This window comes from Porites lutea, chromosome 1, assembly GCF_958299795.1.
Source record: "Porites lutea chromosome 1, jaPorLute2.1, whole genome shotgun sequence".
Taxonomy (NCBI): domain Eukaryota; kingdom Metazoa; phylum Cnidaria; class Anthozoa; order Scleractinia; family Poritidae; genus Porites; species Porites lutea.
Genome location: NC_133201.1, coordinates 1,408,530 through 1,430,145, shown reverse-complemented (window position 1 = coordinate 1,430,145; position 21,616 = coordinate 1,408,530). Strand labels below are relative to the sequence as shown.

General features: G+C 39.1%; 2 protein-coding genes across 3 annotated transcripts; one reads left to right on the top strand and one right to left on the bottom strand.

Moving 5' to 3' along the window:
* Nucleotides 1-286: 286 nt before the first annotated feature.
* On the top strand, nt 287-17,720 carry LOC140941576 (uncharacterized). Of its 2 annotated transcripts, XM_073390598.1 has the most exons (15): nt 288-500; nt 2,203-2,372; nt 2,776-2,832; nt 3,691-3,739; nt 4,264-4,299; nt 4,598-4,662; nt 5,379-5,540; nt 6,085-6,178; nt 6,799-6,859; nt 7,502-8,207; nt 8,335-8,418; nt 9,085-9,142; nt 9,963-10,177; nt 13,527-13,735; nt 14,816-17,720. In XM_073390598.1, the coding sequence occupies exons 1-15, from the start codon at nt 359-361 to the stop codon at nt 15,003-15,005; spliced, it is 2,298 nt and encodes a 765-aa protein (XP_073246699.1). In that variant the 5' UTR covers nt 288-358; the 3' UTR covers nt 15,006-17,720. The 2 variants fall into 2 exon arrangements, with proteins under 2 accessions (XP_073246706.1, XP_073246699.1); XM_073390605.1 differs by lacking the exon at nt 4,264-4,299 and having other exon boundaries at nt 287-500.
* Nucleotides 17,721-19,454: 1,734 nt separating this feature from the next.
* Nucleotides 19,455-20,792, bottom strand: LOC140933517 (alpha-1B adrenergic receptor-like). Its single transcript, XM_073383104.1, has one exon. It carries the CDS (start codon nt 20,550-20,552, stop codon nt 19,476-19,478), a length of 1,077 nt encoding a protein of 358 aa, XP_073239205.1. The 5' UTR covers nt 20,553-20,792; the 3' UTR covers nt 19,455-19,475.
* Between the last annotated feature and the right edge of the window lie 824 nt (nt 20,793-21,616).

Here is a 21,616-nt window from a genome sequence, read left to right as displayed (position 1 = left end):
AGTGGACTTCTGTTTCTGAATTTGCCAGTCCAGTTTCCAATTCGTGCCCACGTTTTTGAGTCTAAATCTAACAATAAAAGGCAGCAAAAATTCCCGTTCCCTCTCCCCCTCGGAACAAATCACATTGCACCATCACCTTGCATTTCCAAATGTCCGGTCTGCTAAATTTTGATTGGTTATCAGAAAAAGATGGAACCAATCACAGACGAAAGTGACGTACAGAGTATGTATTGAAATGTTTTATGCATATGTTTGCGTGGTTATAAAAGGCTATCGAAAGGTTGCGATTGCAAGCAAAAAGGAAGGTTAAAGAGGAGTTTTGTGGGTCTGTTAGCGAGAAGCAGATAGAGCAACAACAATGACCGAAGAAGGGGAAGAAAATGCACCTATTTTCCTTTCATTTAACGACCTTGGTGTGAAAATCAACGATCGACAAATCCTTCAAAATGTGAGCGGGAAAGTTCACCCGGGTGAGATGCTGGCGGTAATGGGCCCAAGCGGTAAGCTAAGAACGTTTAAAAACACTTTTTTACCGTTCAATAGAATAAAATAGCCAGTTAATTGGAAGGTTATTATTTCACGTTGCTCAAATCTTTATATCATTTTCTATGGTTCATTTTCTACAGAAATTTGAAGTAATCTTATGAATTTATGATAAAGTGTGACGTAACAGATACGGTCTGCTTGATTATGGCCTCCTTTTAGCTCCTTTTTATGCGGTCTCAGGTCTGTTCGTGACCCCCGATAAACGTGGAGGAGCTTCCTCATACATATATATCCTCATACATATATATGCACGTTCCCTTTCTTTCCACAATGCTTCAAATGTTTGAAACTGCATGACTAGCTCGCCCCCGGGTAGCTCGCCCAGCTCGTTGACAAGTTCTCTACACATAGCATAGAGACAGCTGATAGAGACCATGTAACCGGAGATCAGGCTCTATTTTCGTTTCGCTTTTTAAATAACATTCCGGCGGGCATGGCGAAACGAAAAGAGCGGTAGCAGTTAGAGAGAATGTATGAGAACCGCTCAAATTGGCCCTGATCTCAGGTTAGAGACCATGCAGCGGATTAGATTAATAGTCTCATGAGTCAGCATTATTGTAAGTGTGTCTGAATTCTTTTGGAGTTTAAGGAAACAAAATAAGCTTAGTATGTAAGCTTTTTAGGCAAATTCAGGGTGTCTCACATGCACTGAGGCAATGATCTGTTCTCTGCCACTTGCATAGTCCCTGTACGGCATCCCTCCAGGGCCTCTCGGTCAATGCATTTCGGTGACGTATCCGGATCCGAGACAAACGGCCGGGACCACGTGACCGGAAACGCATTGGCTGCGCATAATAATGAGGCCTAGAGACTAGGCAACTCTGCCACCATACTGGGTGGCAAAGTTTGTGTGACAGTTTAAGCAATAATCTGGCACAAGTGAAGGTACATAGAAAAGGTGCATTAAAATGTGACCAGAAGGCATGTTGCAGGGGTGTTTCTGGTTTTCAAGATGGTACCCAAACTCTGGAGGGGGGGGGGGGGGGGTAGAAGGGGACTCCTTTATTTAGCCTAAACAGCAGGTGTGTGCGACTGAACAAGGTATGGTTTTAAGATGGAATCCATCTGGAAATTGAGTAATTTCAATTTTCACTGGACAAAAACCTTGTACCTTATTTAAACAATATCGCATTATTTTTTACATTTTTCAAGGGCTTTAGATGTAATTATTTATCTGTAATATCACCAAAGAGAGAACTCATGAGAACCCGAGAAAACAAATGACAAATTTCAGAAGAATTGTGAAAACACAGTTAAAATTCTGAAAATTTCTTGTGTAAGATGTCATTTTGTGAAGTTTCGCATTTATTTTCTCGGGCTCTCATTAGAAAGTTTCTTTGGTGTTATTACAAATAACTAATTGCATCTAGAGCCCTAACTGGAAAATGTGAAAAAGAATGTGATATTGTTCAAATTATTCTGGTACAAAGTTTTTGTGCACTGATGGATTCCATCTTAAAGTTCTTCAATTGAGTAACAGGGTATACAATTTCACTAGTGTTTTGAACAGGGTGTCTCTTTGGGCTTGAAGCCTTTAAAGGAATGTGGAAATCCACATTGACGTAGCCCTTTAAACTAACCCCATTATTTTTTGTTGCCGTGGACAGTCATGTACATGTAAATTAACTTTGAAAGCTTTCTTTCCTGCTTAATTAGGCTCTGGCAAAACAACTCTGCTGAACATTCTTGCTGGAAGGTTGCTTGCTCAAGAAGGGGAAATCTTACTCAATGGGAAACAGTTGGACAGAAAGCTGAAGAAGAAAATCTGCTATGTACTGCAAGAAGATATTTTCTTTGCAAATCTCACTCTTCGAGAAACTCTTTCGGTAAAAAAGTGATCATTTTTGTTGATTAAGTATAATTATGAGTATGTCAAAATTCTTTAGGGACCAGCTCTTCTTTTCATTAATTAGTGAGTTTGTTTGAAGGAGAGGGAGCTAATATTTTAATGTTTTCCATGCTTAGAGCCTTTTTTGTTGTACTATTACATGTATGTTAGTGCAGAATCCAGACAGCTCATTCCTGCTCTGAGGGAAATTTATTTTACAATGAAAAGAAAAAAGAATGAATTGGTTGTCAATTCATGAACTTTAGTGTGAGAATTCTTTTGAAAAGCTATAGTTACTGTAGTTACATTACCGATGGTGATGGTTTAGACTGAAAAATTACTTTATAATTATCTATTTTTACACTTGAATAATTTTTAATACCAATTCAATTTTTTTTTAGTTTTCAGCAATGCTTCGCCTACCAGATACTTTGTCAAAGGCTGACAAGTTGCAAAAGGTATGTTTTTGGAATAAAGAATAAACATTTTACAAGTCTTTTAAATAAATTGGATAATTGAAACAGCTATACTGCCTTGAACAACATTCTCTCCTGGTTTTGCAAGGCCATGCAGGGCAAGAAATACATGTATGGGGCTTTGGTTCATTGTTTACTATACTGGGGCCAGTTGCTAGACTTAATGGCTAATGTCTCAGCCAAATCCCTTTTTTAATACCAGAATTTAGCCTGTCTGGCATTAGTTGTAGCAACTGGTGCCTGAATTACTCAACAGAGCTTGCATAAAGCCAGGCCTTCATTGAAGTGGTCTAGTTCTCAAAATGCCAGCTTTTCAATAGTTTAACAGTCTCTGACAAGTTAATTACTGTATACTTCCGATTATTACCCCTCCTCCAGTTACAGGTATAAGCACCCCCCCTAAATATAAGCCCATCTTCCTGTAAACAAAAAATACATCTGGTTATAAGTCCCCTGCCCCACCTCCTCCCAATATACATGTGTAAGCCCCCTCTAGCTTGTATTGAAATGAAATGTTTTTTATGGCATTTTGAAGCTTAAAAAGGCACTGCTGATGTAGCATGTCATGGAACACATTTTTAGTCCGGTTACAAGCCCCCCCCTCCCCCCCATTTATTAGCCCTTCTAAAACCCCTCATGAAATTGTATAAGGCCAGGGCTTAAATTTGGAAGTTTATTTTATATGACTTTGTTTCAGTAGAACGTGTTACCATAATAATTATTGTAAACCTGGTGATAACATTATGTTCTGCCAGCTTTTAAGAAGCATTCTTCTTCTAGGGAACTGTGTCAAAAAATTATAGGAATTACAAAATTAATATTAATCTTTTTTGTATTCAGGTTGACCAAATTGTTGACAACTTAGATGTAAGAAAATGCTTGGATACAAGTGAGTACACACAGATAGGCCCTGTGATTGAGTGCATAAAATAATTATTGGTTAATTGTGATGAACTTCTAGTAAGTCATATTGTGCAAAAAAAGGTCCATTATGAAAGAAATTAATAAATTATGTGATTTCTTTTGTTGGAGAGTATTCCTTACTTTCGCTGACAACAAGAAATTTCAGGAGCTGAACAATCATGATAATTACAATGTGCATAGCAAAATACCCTTACATTACAATTTAGCATTTTTGTTTGTTGTTTTGTTGGATAATATATGTCTTGAGGATTATGCTACTGGATGTGATTTGAGATCAATATTGAGGTTGAAAATGGCACCATCAGATACTAATCATTTTAATCATCAGAAGCCCTGTATATAATTTTTTTTGATTTTATGGTGTATTCTCTGTCTAAAAGAAATTACTTTCCTTTTCTTAGCCCACAAGTTGTGGAGGTTGCACGTAGAGTTTAAGTGCGTAAACTAGTCTTGGTCTTTGTTAGTAACTGTACTTTGTTAATGTTGTAGAAATTGGAAGCCCTTTTGAGCGTGGATTATCTGGAGGTATGTGATTGACTTTCTTAGAATGACTGCTACAGTATCTTGATGATATGACAGTGTTCTTCAAAGAAGTCAATAAACATGGTTCCCAGTTCTGAAAAGACGAGAAGTAGAACATGAACTTAAAGTTAATCAGTGCATAAAAATAATTTCCTCCTACATCCGGTCTTATTTGCTCGGTGTTGTTTTTTATGATGATAACATGACATGTATAAAATTTAATGACGTGAAAATTTATTCATACACTATACATCTACGTTTTGTGTCTAACTAAAACTTTCTCTTTAATGCTGTTTTTTAGGGGAGAAAAAGCGTGCTAACATTGGTTGTGAGCTGATAACAAACCCTTCCTTGATCTTCCTTGATGTAAGTTGTAAAATTAATTCAAATGAAATAAAAAACACATAATTATGGTGTTCCATGATTACAATATATTTTATGCATGATTACATTTTGCTTACATGACTTGTACTTGTATAAGGACAACTTCATTTTGGGAAGATACAATTGTATTTTGTTCTAGTCATAAATTACATATAAAAAGCTATATACATGTATAATCTTTAGATGTTGGTAGTTACCCTTCTTTAAGTCTTCAAAGTTCATCTTTTCCTAGCGAAGATTATCCTCTGTAGATTGTAATAATTCACTGATGTGAGCTGCAAAAAATTGAGAATCATTAACAGAGTCCAGCCCTACAGAGCAGTTTTCACAAAAATGCTGTATACTGCCACATTCAATTAGTAAGGCGTCTTTTTTCATGCCTGGTTGTCATTCAATATTGTTCTGACTATCCTTTCATTAAATTACCTTTTTGCATGCAATTATGCCATCTTTTTAATGCAATACACCATCTGCTCTGCTCTGTTTTTATGGCTCCTTACCATGATATATTATTATTCAATTTTGCCTGAGCCTGCAAAAGCATTGAATAATGCTAGTGTCCATGACGTTTTTTTCTGGCAGACTGCTTAATATAGACAGCGGGAAAATACAGACACTATGTCCCTCCCATATCCGTATTATCTTGGTTGGACCACTGTAATTACAGTGTAAATGTCTCTCTACTCATGTTACAATAGGAGCCAACATCTGGGTTAGATTCCAGCAATGCGTTAAACCTGGTAAAGACTTTGAAGAATTATGCTGCCCGAGAAAAAAAGACAGTTGTAACTACAATTCATCAGCCATCAAGTCAGATCTTCTATATGTTTGACAAGCTTCTATTGCTCTGCGGAGGACAGGTAATAATAAACAAATGCAAATTCTCGAGACAAAAACATTATAGCATACAAAGATCTTGAAAGGGAGCTGTGTCATGAAATTTATCAAAATTTAAACATTGGGAACAGTACAAATTTAGTGAAACATCAAAATAACTGATTAAAAATGTTGTAAAAAGGTATAAATAACACAGCAAATAGATGGACAGACTTGAGGAAGATTGAAATGGATTGCGATTGTGGGTTTTGAAAACTTACAGTGCATTAGCCTAACAGTTTGTCAAAGTTCATTTTTGTTGTTTTAACATTTGAAGACTTGTAATTAGCATTATAAATGAAAATTTATAAACTAGCCAGCCAGCCATGACAGCCCATTTAAACTGCATATGCTTAAATGCTTAATAACTGATCAAAAATTGTAATCTGTACAAAATGTAGATCAGGGCAAATTAATTTTCGAGTTATTTTGAAAGTGTGTGTACCTGTTGGGCTCATATTAGTATTTTAATTGTGCTTTATCAGAGTTGTGACTGATGTTTTATTCCTTGTTTGTGTTTGTTATCAGGTGGCTTTTTATGGAAAGGCCAGTCGAGTTCTTAATTTTTTTGAGAGCGTTGGTCTGGTATGTGATGCCCACTTCAACCCTGCCGACTTTATATGTAAGTTTATACACTGAAAATATTGTATTTAAGCTGTAAATGTGCGAGAAGAATGGAAAATAGCCCAATTGATTGATTTTCCCTTGTGGCACCAGCCTGTGAACAGCCAATCTCTCCCCTCAAACGGGGACGACTGTACAGAGGTTACGAACCACTCACATGAATCTCACTGCCACTGCTAAAAAGCAGTCCTGTACTCTGATCCTGCCAGCTACTTTATACATCTACAATATGTCTATTCTTCTTAACAAACTTGGCTTTATCAACTCAGTCGATACAGATTTGCTCTGACAAAGGGCTGATGCTTGAAATATCAGCTGTCCAACCACCCCCCTCCCCCCTTCCCATCCTTACGGTGACCAATCTACCTACCTCAGTTAATAAAACCCAATTTTTAACCTCTACGTACTTGACTTGCAAACAACAATTAATTTGGGCAGTTTTGTTCCTTTTGGTGGGATAGTGGCCAGAAAACAGCTTGAGTAGGTTCAAATGATATTTTGCGGCAAAATTTCCCAGGTGAATGGATAAATGGTGAAGGAGTGTACAAAATAATAGTGGAAGGCATTCATTAATATATGCGTTAAATGGAATATTATTTTTTAAAAAATTGTTTTCAGTGGAGAAGGTGACGGAAGGAGAGAAAATTCAAGAAATGATTGTGAAAGGTTGGGCTGAGAGGTAAGTCCTTAGCATGCGGCACTAGAACCTCCACCCCCGTAAATATGGTCAATGCAATCAGAATGTACTTTGAGATATCACAATTAAGAGACAGTATGATAGTGACTGAGCTTAGCCGGTACCAATTGTACATGTAGCAGTTGTTCAGCAGGCAATGAAGTCGAACTCAAGAACTCGCACATGGCTTCCGTTATACACATTCTCAAGACATTAAGACTCTTCTCGGCTAGAGAACAGTAACTTCATATGTGTAACTGCTTCCATCTTCTTAAGCTCAGTACAATGTAAGAGATGCTCAGCGGTCGTTTATGAGAAATTCTTAAATGACATGGCTTTGACTGGATAGGTGGTTGTTTATGGGAGGTGGTCGCTTACGAGAGGGGGTTGCACTTAGAGGTTAACAGTATTTATTAATTTACATATTCTTGCCCTTTTCAGGCAAGAAAAAAGCAAGCATGAGGCAGGCATGTGGTGCAAAACGCACTTGAAGGGGTCGCTGCCTCTGCTTGCCTAATTGTTCCTCTTAAAAACACAATCAAGTAAAATGCGATGAAAAGAAAGAAAATAAGGGCTAATTTGTAGGCTAACATCTCTTTGTTTATGCAATGTATGTTTATTAAAACATTTTCTTTTAATGGTCAGAAAAAAGAGGCATCAAAAATACTTAGCATCGTCTTCTCCAAATCATGAAGTTTCAAGACTTGACACTCCAAGCCCTAACCCTGAAAAATCCAGTGAAAAAGATGCAGACACCACTGGGAAGGCACCTTTGGATAAAACTAATCTGAAAGTTGGAAGTACACAAGACGTTTCAGAAAAATCAACAGAAACAGAACAGGCCAGTACAAAAGACAATCACAGTAAATCAAGTTCATCATCGGAGTCGCTCTATTCTAAAGTTGACTCCCCGAGAGATATTAGCAGCACAGAGCCTTCACGTGACATAGAAAATGCCCTGATCCCTAATGGAAATGTCGAATCTGAAGCTAGCCAAAGCTCTGTTCCTCTCATTCAAAGCCCCAAATCGTCTTCTTCAAAAACATCCTGGAAAGGTTTCAAAAGATCACTGAGTAAACTATCAGACGATGGCCCTAAGCCGGTACACACTGAAGCACGTGTGTCATCTGCGGACTTTAATGTGGCTGTTGTCACTTACAAGCGTAGCACATCACAGGATTACACTAAGATTGATGTTCATGATCATGATGATGAAGTAGATCATTCCGCTCTTTACACTGATATTTCTACATCATGGGCCACAAGTTTCTGGACGCAGTTCTCTGTTCTACTTGTGCGCACATTCAAACAGTCCAAGCCAGATATTCTTTCCAAGCTGAATTTTGTACAGGTGAGAAGAGATAGTTGCACACAACGAAACTAGTGCCTCAGCTGGCTTTGTATGTGTGATTAAAACCCATCAGATGCCTAATATTGAAATCCTAATAATTTATGAATTCCTATTTTGTTTCTAATAGAGCGCGCTTTTAGCTATTATAGCTGGGGTCATCTGGTTCCAGGTACCTTACAAAGAGGAGAGTATCCAGGATAGATATTCATTGGTATGTGGTTTTCTCTTATTATTTTGTTTGTGCTTGCTTTGCTTTGTTTTGTTTTTTCGCACTTTGGTAGTAGTACTTGTAAGAGATAATTTCATTTTCAAAGTTTATAGTGTTTGGGGTGGGATGGCGTGTGTGTACATTGGTGATAAGTTAAACTCAGACTAAGTATAGTTTGTTAAAACAACAGGTTCTCACCAATCCAAAATGCCAATTTTTAACTCATCTTAGGGTCTGTTTATGTGGAGGTGGGATACCCCAGGTACGTGAGGTAACTGGCCTGTCCATATAATCTCTCATTTTAATTTGATTGCATTTACATGATAGGTGGGGTGACCATATGCGAGATTATATGGACAGGCGGGTTACCCCACCTGCATGTATTTGGGTTACCTTTCCTTTGTGGGGTCCCCTACCCCCATGTAAACAGGCCCTTAAACTTTTACCATTGCCAATTTATTTACTATTTTGTCTATTAAATAATTATGAATCGTAAGGAAAAATCTTTTATAATCCAAAAACAGTGAAATATTTTTATAGTTGAGGATTCTTGTGTCATAAAATCAGCACTGACTTGTGAGTTTTGGTGAATCACCCCCTGAACTCTGTCAGCGAATGGTCTAAATGTGTTTCCACCATTAATGGTCTGTTTTTTTGGCTTCCTTATAGATATTCTTTATTGTGGTTTACTGGAATTTCACTCCACTGTTCCAATCTCTTATCTCATGTAAGTTTACAAAACATGTATATCGCCGTTTGAAATTGTTCAACGGCAGATTTGTTGTTCCGATGTGTTGGTACGCTGGGTATTGTGAAGGTGGCCTTCCTACATAGTAACTAATTTACATTCGCATAAAAGCCACCTTATGCCTTTTGATGAATAAGTTATGGGTGAAAAATTTTGCATAAGGCATAAGGTGGGCTGATAGAGAAAATTTGCCAGCGCCGCTGAAGGGGAGGAGGGTGGCGAAACTTGCTTGCCCGTTGTAGAGTAGACTTGCGAGAAGACGGTGAATTTGTTTGCTAGGGCGTATAAAAGGCCTAGGGAATTTCCCTGGGGACCGTAAAGGACCAATAGACTGCTTCCCGAGGGAGCACGCAGTAATCTAGTTGATTAAATCGTCACGCGGCGGCTTTTATACGAACGAGAATAATGTATAAAGTGTAGTCAGACATGTGACTGTTCTTTCCAAGTTGTGCAGCAACAGTATAATTTATTACACATGTTCATTCAATGTATTTTCCCCACGTCATGTCTTCCTTACCCGTGAAGGTCTGTCTACTTGCCTAAGTTTCCTTGAAACGTGCTAGTAAAGTTTTGCTTGACATTGAGGTTGTTATCCTGGGAAGCAGAACTGTGAACTGTTCTGTCCATTTATGTGGGTATCCTGCGGTTATTAATTACGTCATCATAGTGATATTGATGAGAAAATCAGCCACAAACTCAAGTTTCAAAAATAGTGTATAATTAAGAAAAACAAAATGTCGATCTAGTTTTCATACTTTTCTCCCATTTACCTGTCCTTTTTGTTTTTAATGATTTTCAGTTCCAAATGAACGGACAGTGGTTAATAAAGAGAGAGCCGCTGGTTATTACAGGCTGTCTGCGTACTATTTAGCCAAGCTCTTCAGTGAGTTACCGCTGGTTATTTTCATGCCCACGTTCTTCTTAACCGTTGTGTATTGGATGGCGGGACTGAACAGAAGCGAGGCTTTCCTGTTATCTCTCCTTCTTCTCTTATTAACCGCCATTGCAGGACAGGTATGCAGTGATGTTTATCCTTAATAAAATTAATGATTTGGAAGAAGGAGAATTGTAACACCAGAAAACTCAGAAAAAATTTCGAGATCTTGAGAATCGAACTCACGACCCTCCGAGTTCTAGTTCGGATGCCCTTACCATAGACCTACTGGAAGCTCTATGGCAAGCAGGGTCGAAATTGAATCATAATTACACCAGACAGCTGTTATAAGAAATAGTCGTGTAATTGTCAGTGATTCAATGTTTTAAGACACACACAATCAAAAGTAAAACAAAAGTTGGGGTTGGGGATGGTGGATTGTGTGTAATTGCGACTTTTGCTACAAAAAAATATATAAAAGTGAAATGATGTGGCATTTCGTTGGTGTTTATAATTATAACAAGAACGCTCTAAGTAGCGTTGAGTCTCGCTTGTTTGTAGATAAGATAAGAAGTGAGGAGGTGAATAGAGCGCGAGCGTTCGTCACTCGGGGGGGGGGGGGGGGGGGGGCGTTCCGCATATAAAAGGGCTTGGGATGCTCGTCGTCTTGCTTAGGCCGGGGTGTAAATTTCGGATTTTGGTCTCACTTACGGTGTTCTGGGCAAAACGGTATTATATTTAGCCGTGAAGGTCTTGTTTAGGGTTGCATGTGAAAAAATATAAAAATACGTGTATTGTCTGAGTTTTCAGTAACATAGTCTCTCAGGGGTCAAAAAAGCTTGGGCTACGCCCGGATCGAACTCTTGTAGGGGTTTAATTCAAAATTTCCGACGAGCATCCCCTTGCCTTTCATATGCAGAGTCGTCCTCCCCAGGGGTTCGTCATAATTCCTCAGAGTCACCGACAGCAAGTGAAAAAGTTGAATTATGATTTCAATCTACTGCACAGGGTCCAGAGGAGTTGCGTGTGAATAAATAAATTAATTATTTAAAGTCTCACCTCGAAAAATGTTTATACCTGTCGCTTAGCACGATTCATTAGCCCAATGGGATCTTTATGAATCTACTGTAAAGGATTTCTTTGCTTTTTACCTGATCCAGATCGACTTTGTTGTTGGCCATTTTGAAAATCAATAACCGCAAGCTATATTCTCGTTGGTGCACAGCAGGTCGTCCGAAGGGTGACGGAAGACCGTCGCCCGAAGGGCGACCGAAGCGCGAAGTGACGAGTAAAAAAAAGGATAAGGGAGGATACTTGTACCACGTGACTTAGTTCGTTGTGAACCGCATCTCTCGGTGACGGAAGTGAATGAGACCGGAAACGCAAAAGCAACAGACCGCTGCTAATTCGAGAATCAAAACATCAGCTACGGAGGGAGTTTTAAAGATCTTGGAGATCTATGCGAAGGCAACAGAGTTTTAAGTGAAGTGAAGATCTTTCAAGACTGAAGATTTGTTGTGTACATGCCAACAGTCTTCGATGTCTCTAAGCAGGTTTCGCTTGTGTAAAGGCTTCCCACTACCCAGTCGCAAAACGAACAGCCAAAGGCGCAAGAGGTAACATTGTTGGAACCACCGAAGAATGGCTCAGTCGTGATAATATTACAGTTGCCTTGTACCTCCGCTCTTCTCAGTATTACGTTTTATTGCAACAGTACACACGACCTGTAAATCACTACCCGTAATAATTTAAGATTTTCCAAACAAAACTAATGAGTTGGGCTTAACGTGATACAGCATTGCACAAAAACATTACATTCATGGACTAAAGAAAATCGCTTAGTTATTCAGATCCAGAAGATACTTTGGAGAAAATTGGAACCCTTATTCAGCCGTAATAAAAAGCTTCACCATCATGCTTCAAAATAGTCTGCTACACAGCCGTTTTTAATGTCGTCACGCAACGCTCTTCCCCGCTAATAGCCACCGTAAATCGATATGTGTGTCATGATCTCTCAGTGTGAAACATGCGGGTAAAATAACATTTACTCAGTGAAAATGTAGAACCTTCCAGAGCATAATGTACCCAGCAGACGAAAAAAACTTGATTGGAACGAGCAGCATTTTGGCACGAGGTAAAAGTCGTGTAGGTTTACCATCTCCTTTTATTGCTCTGATCTTGAACACTTTTACCTTACTACGTCATTTCCGTCATCATCTGTTGCGGTGGACGGCAAACGGAAGTGCTGTCTCGAAGCCGTAAATTTCGGTCGCCGAAAATAAATTTGAATTCTTTTTTATGCCGTTTTCCTACAGTATTTCGCAAATACATAAGAATTCTAGATCAGGTTAGTCAAATCAGGCAATTTCATTGAATTTCATTTGAGTTTCAAAGATTCCAAAATCGGCCCAAGATTTGTTTCCTCGACATTTATCATCGCCTGTACAATAATATTAATGATGTACGAAATATCAAGTTGTTCGTTACAATTAAGTATCCAGCATCATGAAAAAAAAGGAAAAGAATCAGGCTGTTGAACACGAGAGGTAAATTAACCACGATTTGCTTGTTGTTTTTTACCTCATCAACGAAGTTCTGCTCATGAACATTCTTCCTTGTTCAACATCTGATGTATTCACTTCTTTCAAAGTTGTCAACGCTTTCAAACGACAGAATTCGTGGAACGAACCATTCCGAAAACGCTCGACATCTTTTAGTGTGGGTCTACCACGAATGGTGTGTGGATTTGTAAGCGACATCACCGTATAATCCATTAATCTTTCCAAATTTTTCGTCTCAGAACATAACATTCGGACAATTGCGCGTTGTTTTTCGAAGCGTTCACTGAGATTGAGAGCATCGTGTCGATTTTCATCCCCAGATTCTGCGCTACCATGACCCGGAACACGTCTTTACAAAACTATTCTTTCTGTCACGTTTAGCTGTATTTACTTTTTCGCACGTGATCGTGAAGGTCAGAACCAAATTACCATAAGATCAGAGAGAGTTTACAGTTTTACTTTTTGTTATGTCGTAATACGGTGGCCCATATGTTTTGCACTTACGATTTTATCGGCTTACTATGTCATAAGCATGAAACGTAACCTGTTTTAACGCAAAAGACAAAGTCTGATTTCTTACATGGAAGAAAAGCACTTAAACGTGATAAAAATTGCGCGCGTTATTCCAGTCATCCCCCAAAATAAACCACATGCTCATCACGAGACTCATTTCCATACAATGAAAGTCGTCACGATTCTTATCCCCAGTTTCCACGGTCTTCGCTAGGAACGCGGGACCTACAAACTAGGTCCCACCGAAAAAAAAAAACCGAACTGCATTTTAATATTCTCGCTTTGCTAAAGCAAGCGAGACTAATAAATAGTGCGCTCACTCTTGAAATAGTTTTCAACACGCGAAAAGATATTTCTAATCTCCGCGCGGTCATGTAATATCCTTTATATATTACTCATTTCTGTTGTTTCATAGTCTGTAGGTCTGTGTATTGGCGCTACTGTGATGGACTTCAAGAAGTCAATAGTTGTAGCAGCAGTGTATGGTCTCAGCTGTATGCTTTTGGGTGGATTTTATCAGCAGAACATACCGCCTTGGTTATCTTGGTTTCAGTACTTTGCTTACCTGTTTTATTCTTATGATGCTCTTCTTTCAATAGAGTTCTCTACTTCCCCAACGTTCAGGTGTGTATATTAGACTCTAAAGGAATGGCCTGATTTGCCGTTAGTTCCTTATTAGGCTAGTCTGTGTGATTGGCATTTAAGGGGGAGGGGGAAGGGAAGAATTGAAGCGCGCGAGATCATAGTGATGAATACGCGAGGAAGGAAGAAGGAAGGGAACCTTTTGAAACCTTTCTTCCTTCCTCGCGCACCCTTTTTTCGCAGTGCTTGACATTGCGAATTTGTTTTGGAAAGCTTTTAATCTTGTAAATAAGGTGACTGAGTTCTTGGGAGTTTCCTACCGGTAAGTTCACTTTAAAAGTTGGCGTTAGATATATCCTGACAAAGGAAATTGCCTTTTGCAAATTAAAATTACCGCTTTTTTGCTTCTTGAAGATTACAAATGCCTAGTTCGGTAACAATGTTGGTGAACCATGGAGTAAACTTCACGGAAAGGTACCGGAGAATACGACGAAAGGTGGTGTTCAGCAAAAGCAACACAGATTATCATTCGATGCAAATTTTTCTTCCTTTTCATTGGCCGACAGCCCATCACGTAACCTGCCAATAACTGCCTACAAATAATGGTGTGCTTGTGCGCAATGTCGTTTAACTTTGTTTGGCTGCGAATAATATTCTGCTCATGCGTAAATGAAACCACGCTTTCCTCCTTCTTGCGATCGCTGCTGGGTGAAAATGGCAGATCGCTTCCAATCCATGAGTTTATTCATTAAAAATCAAACTCGGTGATCGAATGATGAAACAATCATTGAACTCAGTCATCGCAAAATATCATGATTTGCCGGTGTCTCGCAGATCAATTATTTGCCTCAGCCAAATAACTTATCGCTGGCCACTGACAAATCACGATATTTTGCTCAACCTCGTCCAATAATTGTTAATGATTTGATTCTTAAGAGACGGGAAATTGCTGTCCTTGTGCTTCTGGGAACATTCTTCTCTTTTTACAAAAAAAATAAGTATTAGGCGTCTTGAAATTTATCGTAATTGAGTATAATAGACTAAGTGATTTTGCCAAAAGTCCAGTTAAATGGTTTCTATTTTAACAATGTCTGTCTCTTCTCTCTTTCCTGCCTTGTTTAGCTGTGCACCGCTGGATTCGTCGTATGCGGGTTGTAGGAACAACGGTACCATCATCCAGGGCAGTGAAGTGCTGGAAAAACTGAACGTTTCCAGAACTGTGGGTGAGAATATTGCAGCACTTTTACTGTTTATCGTTGTATTCAGAGTGTTGACATATCTTGCTCTGCGGTTTCTGCACAAGCCAAAATGATCAACGAGTCCGTAAGCGGATAGAGGTGGATACAAGCGAGTGTGGTGGTGTTGTGTTTCAAGATACGCTGGTAACGAGTGATTCCCGAGGTTCTCAGTTTTCTTTGGATCATGTCAGCTATGTATGTATGTACAAATCTGTTTGAAGACAGAAATGCTTGTAGACGTATGTGGCTTCTGTTTCCGATTACACGGGGAGCGGAACGATGTAAACGGATATTTATTTGATAGGTTTAGTTGAAAGTCCACATCGTTTTGGTATGGAGAGCGGTAAATGTCTTTCTTTGTATGCGTTTTATCTTTACGTAGCCTGCGAGCAAGCTGTCGGGGGCAGGAGTGGGGTAGGGAAGAGAGCAAGTGCGGAAAGAGCGTTCTCCCAACCCCTCTTCCCCTTGAACACTTTCTCTAAGGCTGGCTTTAAAAAGGGCTGTCCTCGACATAACTACGAACATTTTAGCGAGAACGTCGCCCGTAAAGATCCGAAAGTGAAGGAAGGGTTCTTATTCCTGTAAATGTACATATTGCTCTCTTTACAAAAAAAAATTCTGAAAAATTTCCCGGAGATTTTCCAACATCCTTTGAACTAACGTTAAAAGTGTGTACGAACGGTTGTGATTTGTCGAGAACTGTTGAAGATTTTACCATGTTGCTTAAGATTTCCGAGGAAGTTTCTAAAATTGTTTTATTATAAACGAACAAAACATTAAAACCCTTTGACATTACAACGAGAAAAATCTTGGCAGCGCAGCAGGCATGAAAGTGATTATGTTTTTTCCTTAAATATAAATGTGTAAGTTGAGATAAAAGTGGTGCCTTGCTCATGCTTTGCGATCATGATTTTTCCATTACAAGAAAACTTTTATAATAATGAATTATTGCTATTTTAATGAAAAATTATATATTTAAAGATATTTAAAACGTTAATTTTTGTTGTGTTAGTGTTTGGTATTCCATATATTTGTAAAGTCCATGTTTTAAAAAAGTTTTTTTGGAATACCATGCATGAAAGGGGCTCAGCGAAGTTAGCGCGGTCATTTAAACACGGAGCAAGTAATTTTATTTTCCACGGAAAAGTTAAATAATTTCTCTCTGTTCACACGGATCTGGCGAACCGGTTGAATTGAGTGGTTTTGATCTGCTCATGCCCAGAGCGCTACTTAAGCAAATCTAAAATGGCGCCTCCCAGCGGAGGTACCACTCATCCATCCAACCACGCCTTTTCCGTACAAATATTTAGACGATTATGGTGTTCACACCACGCCGGTCAAATTTTCGACTCTACCGGCTTAAGATTTGACTTCGATTTTGGCGTTCAATGTGGTTCCGTGTGAACGGTCCAGTTAAACGCACGAATTCGGTTTCAACCCGTCGAAAATTCATCCGTTGCCGTCTGAACTTAGCCCAAACCCGTTTAAGTTACAAATCCCAACAACAAGTTTGGATGCTCTTAACCGTACCCAATGAAAGAATGTGAAGGACTTGTTCCGCTGATAGCAGGTCTTGGTAATTTACCGTCATATAGTCACCGAACTGTACTCAACTCGTTGTGGTGAATTATTCTGCATGTCTAATCATTTTGCAGGGTTCGTACAGAGTTTTGAATCCTTGAAAAAGATTTCAAATTTGCCCAGCAATTTCCCAGACTTGGAAAAAGTCTGGAAAATAGAGATAAAGTCTGGGAAAATGATAAAAAGTCTTGAGTTTTTTCCCCAAAGTTACACAAGTGCTTAATAAGTGAATTTTTTTTTTGTTCTGGTCAAATCTCGCCCGTACGTTTCCAGTGCATCGTAAAAAAAAACGTTCGTCCTATATTTTTTAAGGTTTGTAGTTCCCCTGTTTGATAACCTCGAGTCTGGAAAAATAAATTCTTGTTGTGGAAAAAGTCTGGAAAAAGTCTTGAATTTTGGATCCAAAAATCTGTACGAACCCTGTTTTTGCTGCATGAATTTATCTTTTCCGGATAAGCCGTCAGCCGGGCTCTCTCAGTTCCGTGTTTAAATAGTTGTAGCTTAATTGCGGCCCTTTCTGTTGCGATTTGGTTCAGTTTTCTTTTTATTCAAGGTACAATTTAGACTTTTTCGAGTCAAAGAAGTAATTCACTGTGTGATTTGTGACTTTACAATTATAAACTAAAACAGCTCGTTACTTCCTGCAATCGTTGTGTGCATGGCTTGGGCTGCAGCGTGTCTCCTAACGTACTGCGTGCAAGTTGCTTGAAAGTTATCAAAGATGGTTTTCCCGCAACGTTTGTACGGAGAGAGAGAGAGGAGGTTTTGGGCGAATGTGTGGATCATACCGCATTTCAAGCTCATAACTAATCTAATTCCATATTTTGCGTTTAAACGTTTGATTTTCTATTCTAATATGTTTAAAAACAAAATACCCAGAGATTGCAATCTAAACGATTCACACAAGGCGGGAGTGGCCTCTACGTTTTATTCTGTAACCCAGCGCCAGATGGGAGCTTGGCTTTTTGTCTCCATATTTGTCTACATTGTATACTTTGAGAGGTTGCGAACTACTCGAGCGCGCGTGAAAGTTGGCACCCGCAAGGAAGGTTTCTCCCCACCCTCCGAGTGTCACCGGCGATTTTCACGCGCGCTGGCGTATTCCGCTCGCTCTTCTATCCTTAAGGAATATGAACGACCACTCATAGCCCAGTCTAAGTATAAAAGTTGTGTCTAAGTTTATGAAAATGAGTAATAAAACTGTTTATTAGCGTAAGTCTGGTGATGTTGTGTTATTCATGGGTTTTACGTATGAGGTGGGACAAAATTTACAGTTGCTATACGGTGGAACCCCGCTCTACGAACACCCGCTTAATGGGGACACACGCATATGGCGATATTCAAGCTGACGTCACCTTTTGATATTAATGTGCTGACCAGAAGTTTGGTTCTTATAGCAAAAGATTCTTTTGTTTCACTCGTTACAAGTTTGAGTAACAGAAACAATGTTGTCAAGAATGTCTCCAAAAACTGATAGTTTCGTTTGTCCCGTCAAAAACCTCATAATATATTTTTCTCTAAAATTAACCCGCTTAATATAGCCCGGGTTAATGCGAACAACGGACTCTTTTTTATCTCCCGAGGCACAAACTCTCATGTATCGTTAACCGACTCGTTAACCTCACTGGTTATCTGCTTATTGTCTATTTTCCTTGTCACAATCATATACTAATTGTACAGACTGAAAAGGAAAAGAAAGTTAGGAAATATCTGGGGTAGAGCTTGCCGGATTACATAGTAGGCAAAATGTGGATGACTACCTAATACCATCAACGGAGTCGCTGGGCGTTCTCTCTTGCCAAGAAAAGTACAATAAAGCGTGATGCACGTGCAAAGTTGTTGTTTTGCCAATCTAAGCCTATTGCTTTTTTGCCGTTCTCGTTTCCGTCGCCGTCCTCCTTGCTTATTAAGCTCCCTATTTTTAGTAAGGGTCAACGTGTTTCTCGGTGGTGTCACAGCTAACAGTAGGAGAGCAGCTCACCTGACCTAAGGCAAGCCGAGTGACCATTACAACCTCTGTAAATTCTTAGCATTTTGACTTCTCTTCGGGGACTCCCTTGATCGAAACAAACAATTAAAATACACAGGGAAAATTACAACAAGATATTTAGTAATGATATTTCTCCAGATATTACTTATTTATTTATTTATTTAGCTTCGCCTAACTAGAATACAATCTTTATACATGAACACATAAAAATTATTAGGCAGGGAGACCACTACAGCCTAACCAATTACAGTGGACCCCTCAGTCAGTTCCACTGTAAATGCTATATGATCACGCAGCTTACTAATACACAGAACTCATTCTTTGCTGCAAGACAGAGGGAATTCAGAAAAGAATTGTTAATTACTGAACCTTAATGCTACGTCTTTTCTGTGATTCCCCTAAGCCTCACACCCAAGTATGAATTTTGAAAAAACTGACCTATTCAGCAAGGAAGCACAGACTACAGCAGGTAGATAAGGCTGGACAGGTGCGCGACGTACTTGCCCTTACGAAAAAACGTCACTTAAAAAGTGAAGTCGCACCGCTTCAAACTTTACCGCGCTCATTCCATCTCGTTCATTTCGTCAAATGTTAACAATTTTTTCTGGAGTTGAATTCTAAAATCTGTAACAAAGTTCAGGAAAAGAAATAGAAAGTAGTTGTTTTTTGTTCACGTCCTCCAAAAAACGAGAATTCCGGCATTTTCACGTCGTAGTCGTGCACTGACGGCTAAGAAATGTACAGAAAAGCGTGATGCACGTGCAAAGTTGTTGTTTTGCCAATCTAAACCAATTGCTTTTTTGCCGTTCTCGTTGAGGTCGACGTCGTCGTTGCTTTTTATCACGGAACCGCGGAGTTTACATTTTCGTCTCCAGAGCCACTCGGCTTCAAGGCCACGTGACCAACAGAAACGACGGGCTCTGGGGGCGAGAATGCCGAGTTTACTAGTGGTGTGTGCTTCATTGCTGAATTTTTATCTGTAAGTCCGCATTCGAAAGACGCTTCTTGCAATCTTTAAAAGAATCTTTTTGAAAGCTCGCCTAAAGTCCTGATTAAAACCAGCGTATACTACAACGTTCACACAATTGTTTGCGAATATCATAAAAACGCAAATTTTTGTCAAGATTAAGGGGGCTGGTGGAGCACCAAGCATCTCGGCAAGATCTATTGCTATTATAGGTACAACAAGAATGATAAACAGACCAACGATTATAGAAACCGTTTTGGCAGCTTTCCTCTGCCTCGCTGTTTCTCGTTGCTGTTTTTTCCGTCCATTTGTCACGGTACTAATTGTGGTGTCAGTTTCATTAACGTTGCTGTTACTGCACATTGAAACGCTAGCGACCACAGCCAGTTCTTGAGCGTGTATTTGCCTTGAGTGCACTAAACTGGCTTGCAGAATAAATCCATACAAAAGTACAACTGTTCCAATAGGAATAGCATGAACAATAACATACATTGCTATGATATAGTCTGATTTCAAATAAACTGGGAAACGACAAATTCTTGTCAAAGTATCCGGTATGATCCAAACCAGCTTGGAAGCCGCTATTAAACTCAACACCGCTGCAACTGACCAGCAAAATGCAATAACGGCGATGATGAAATTTGTGGTAGCATAGCGTATGTAAATGTATGGATATTTGACAGCTAAAAATCTATCGATGCTTATAACTAAGATGGCTAAATTAGAGCTGGCTCCAAAAAATATGGATGTAGGGATGGCGACCCTACAAAATACGTTGGGGTTGTATTCTGCACCAAGAACTTCAAGCACCCGTAAAGGAATCGCCACAGCGCCTTGAAAGAAGTCAGCTACTGCCAAATTCGCTAGGAAGTAGTTACTTGTGTACAAGCGCAGTGTTCGATCCCAGAAAATCGCTGTTATAACGAGCAGATTTCCGAACACGGCGATAAACGATATAATTGAATATAGACAAGCTAGGAAAATCGAACCATCTGCCAGTTTTTCGTGAGACTGGTGGTCCAGTGTATTAGAAGTCATTGAAAACGAAGAGTTATTTTGGCCAGTGTTTTCCATTTCATTCATGATATCAGCGTCTTTAAAATAAATATTGTTGTTCCTTTTTTATCGTCAAGTCTTGTTACCAGTGCCAACATTAATACATAACTTTCCAATAAAGCTCTGTCTCATCCAGTCCCGCGGCGAACCGTATGACATTAAATTCTCTCTTGGCTTCGAACAAAGTATTCCTTGACTAAATTCATTCTTTGATCATCATCGCCGCAAACAAACGACTTTTTTTTCATTTCTTTTATATGTATAAACCAATCTTGTTTTCGACGTAAGGGCCACGAAAGTGTTTACGCTTCAGCAATAAATCCTCTTGATTAAAAATCTTCATCTACTGTATTTGACATGATCCGTTATTAACTGGATTCAAGGTTTTAAGAACCGAAGCGATGTAGCATATGGTTCGTTGTTCAAAACAAGTGAAACATTTTTCACTAAAAGGTGTATTTGCATTTTACCAATTAGCGGCATTCGGTGAAAACACTATCTAATCTCCTTCAACAGGTCACTAATCCGCATTCTTTCTTCAAAAGAGGAGAAAAACAAAGCAACCATTAAAGTAAATGCACTCTCGCTTGACTCAACACATTCACCAATGTTATGTACTTTTCATTAAACGCGGTGAATTATGCGCACAAAGGAAAGCTGTTCAAATAGTGACTTCTGTATGGTATAAGATCTTATTTGTTCAAACTTATGACTTTTTTTTTTTCGATTTGGTTGTGCTAACAACCCCTTGTGGGGTTGAAATGTTCGGTTAAATGACTTGTGATTCTCCTTCATATTCTATTGACCTATGTTAAAAGAAGCACTCGTGACAACGCCTGTTTCTTCGTTTTATTTCTGCCTTTGGTTGTTGTCAAGGACTGTGCAATGAAGATCAGTCCCCAGCTGTTTGGAGGGCAATATAAAATTGTTCTTCTTGGTCTTGTCTTATCAATCCCTATCTCATGTTGCTGTAGTTGTTAGAAGTTCATCTCACCCAATTACCAGATTATCCAGCCATAAAAGGCTATATCATCTTGTTTATTATCACCCTCAAATACCATTTAGAATAAAATGGAAAATTCAAACTTGGT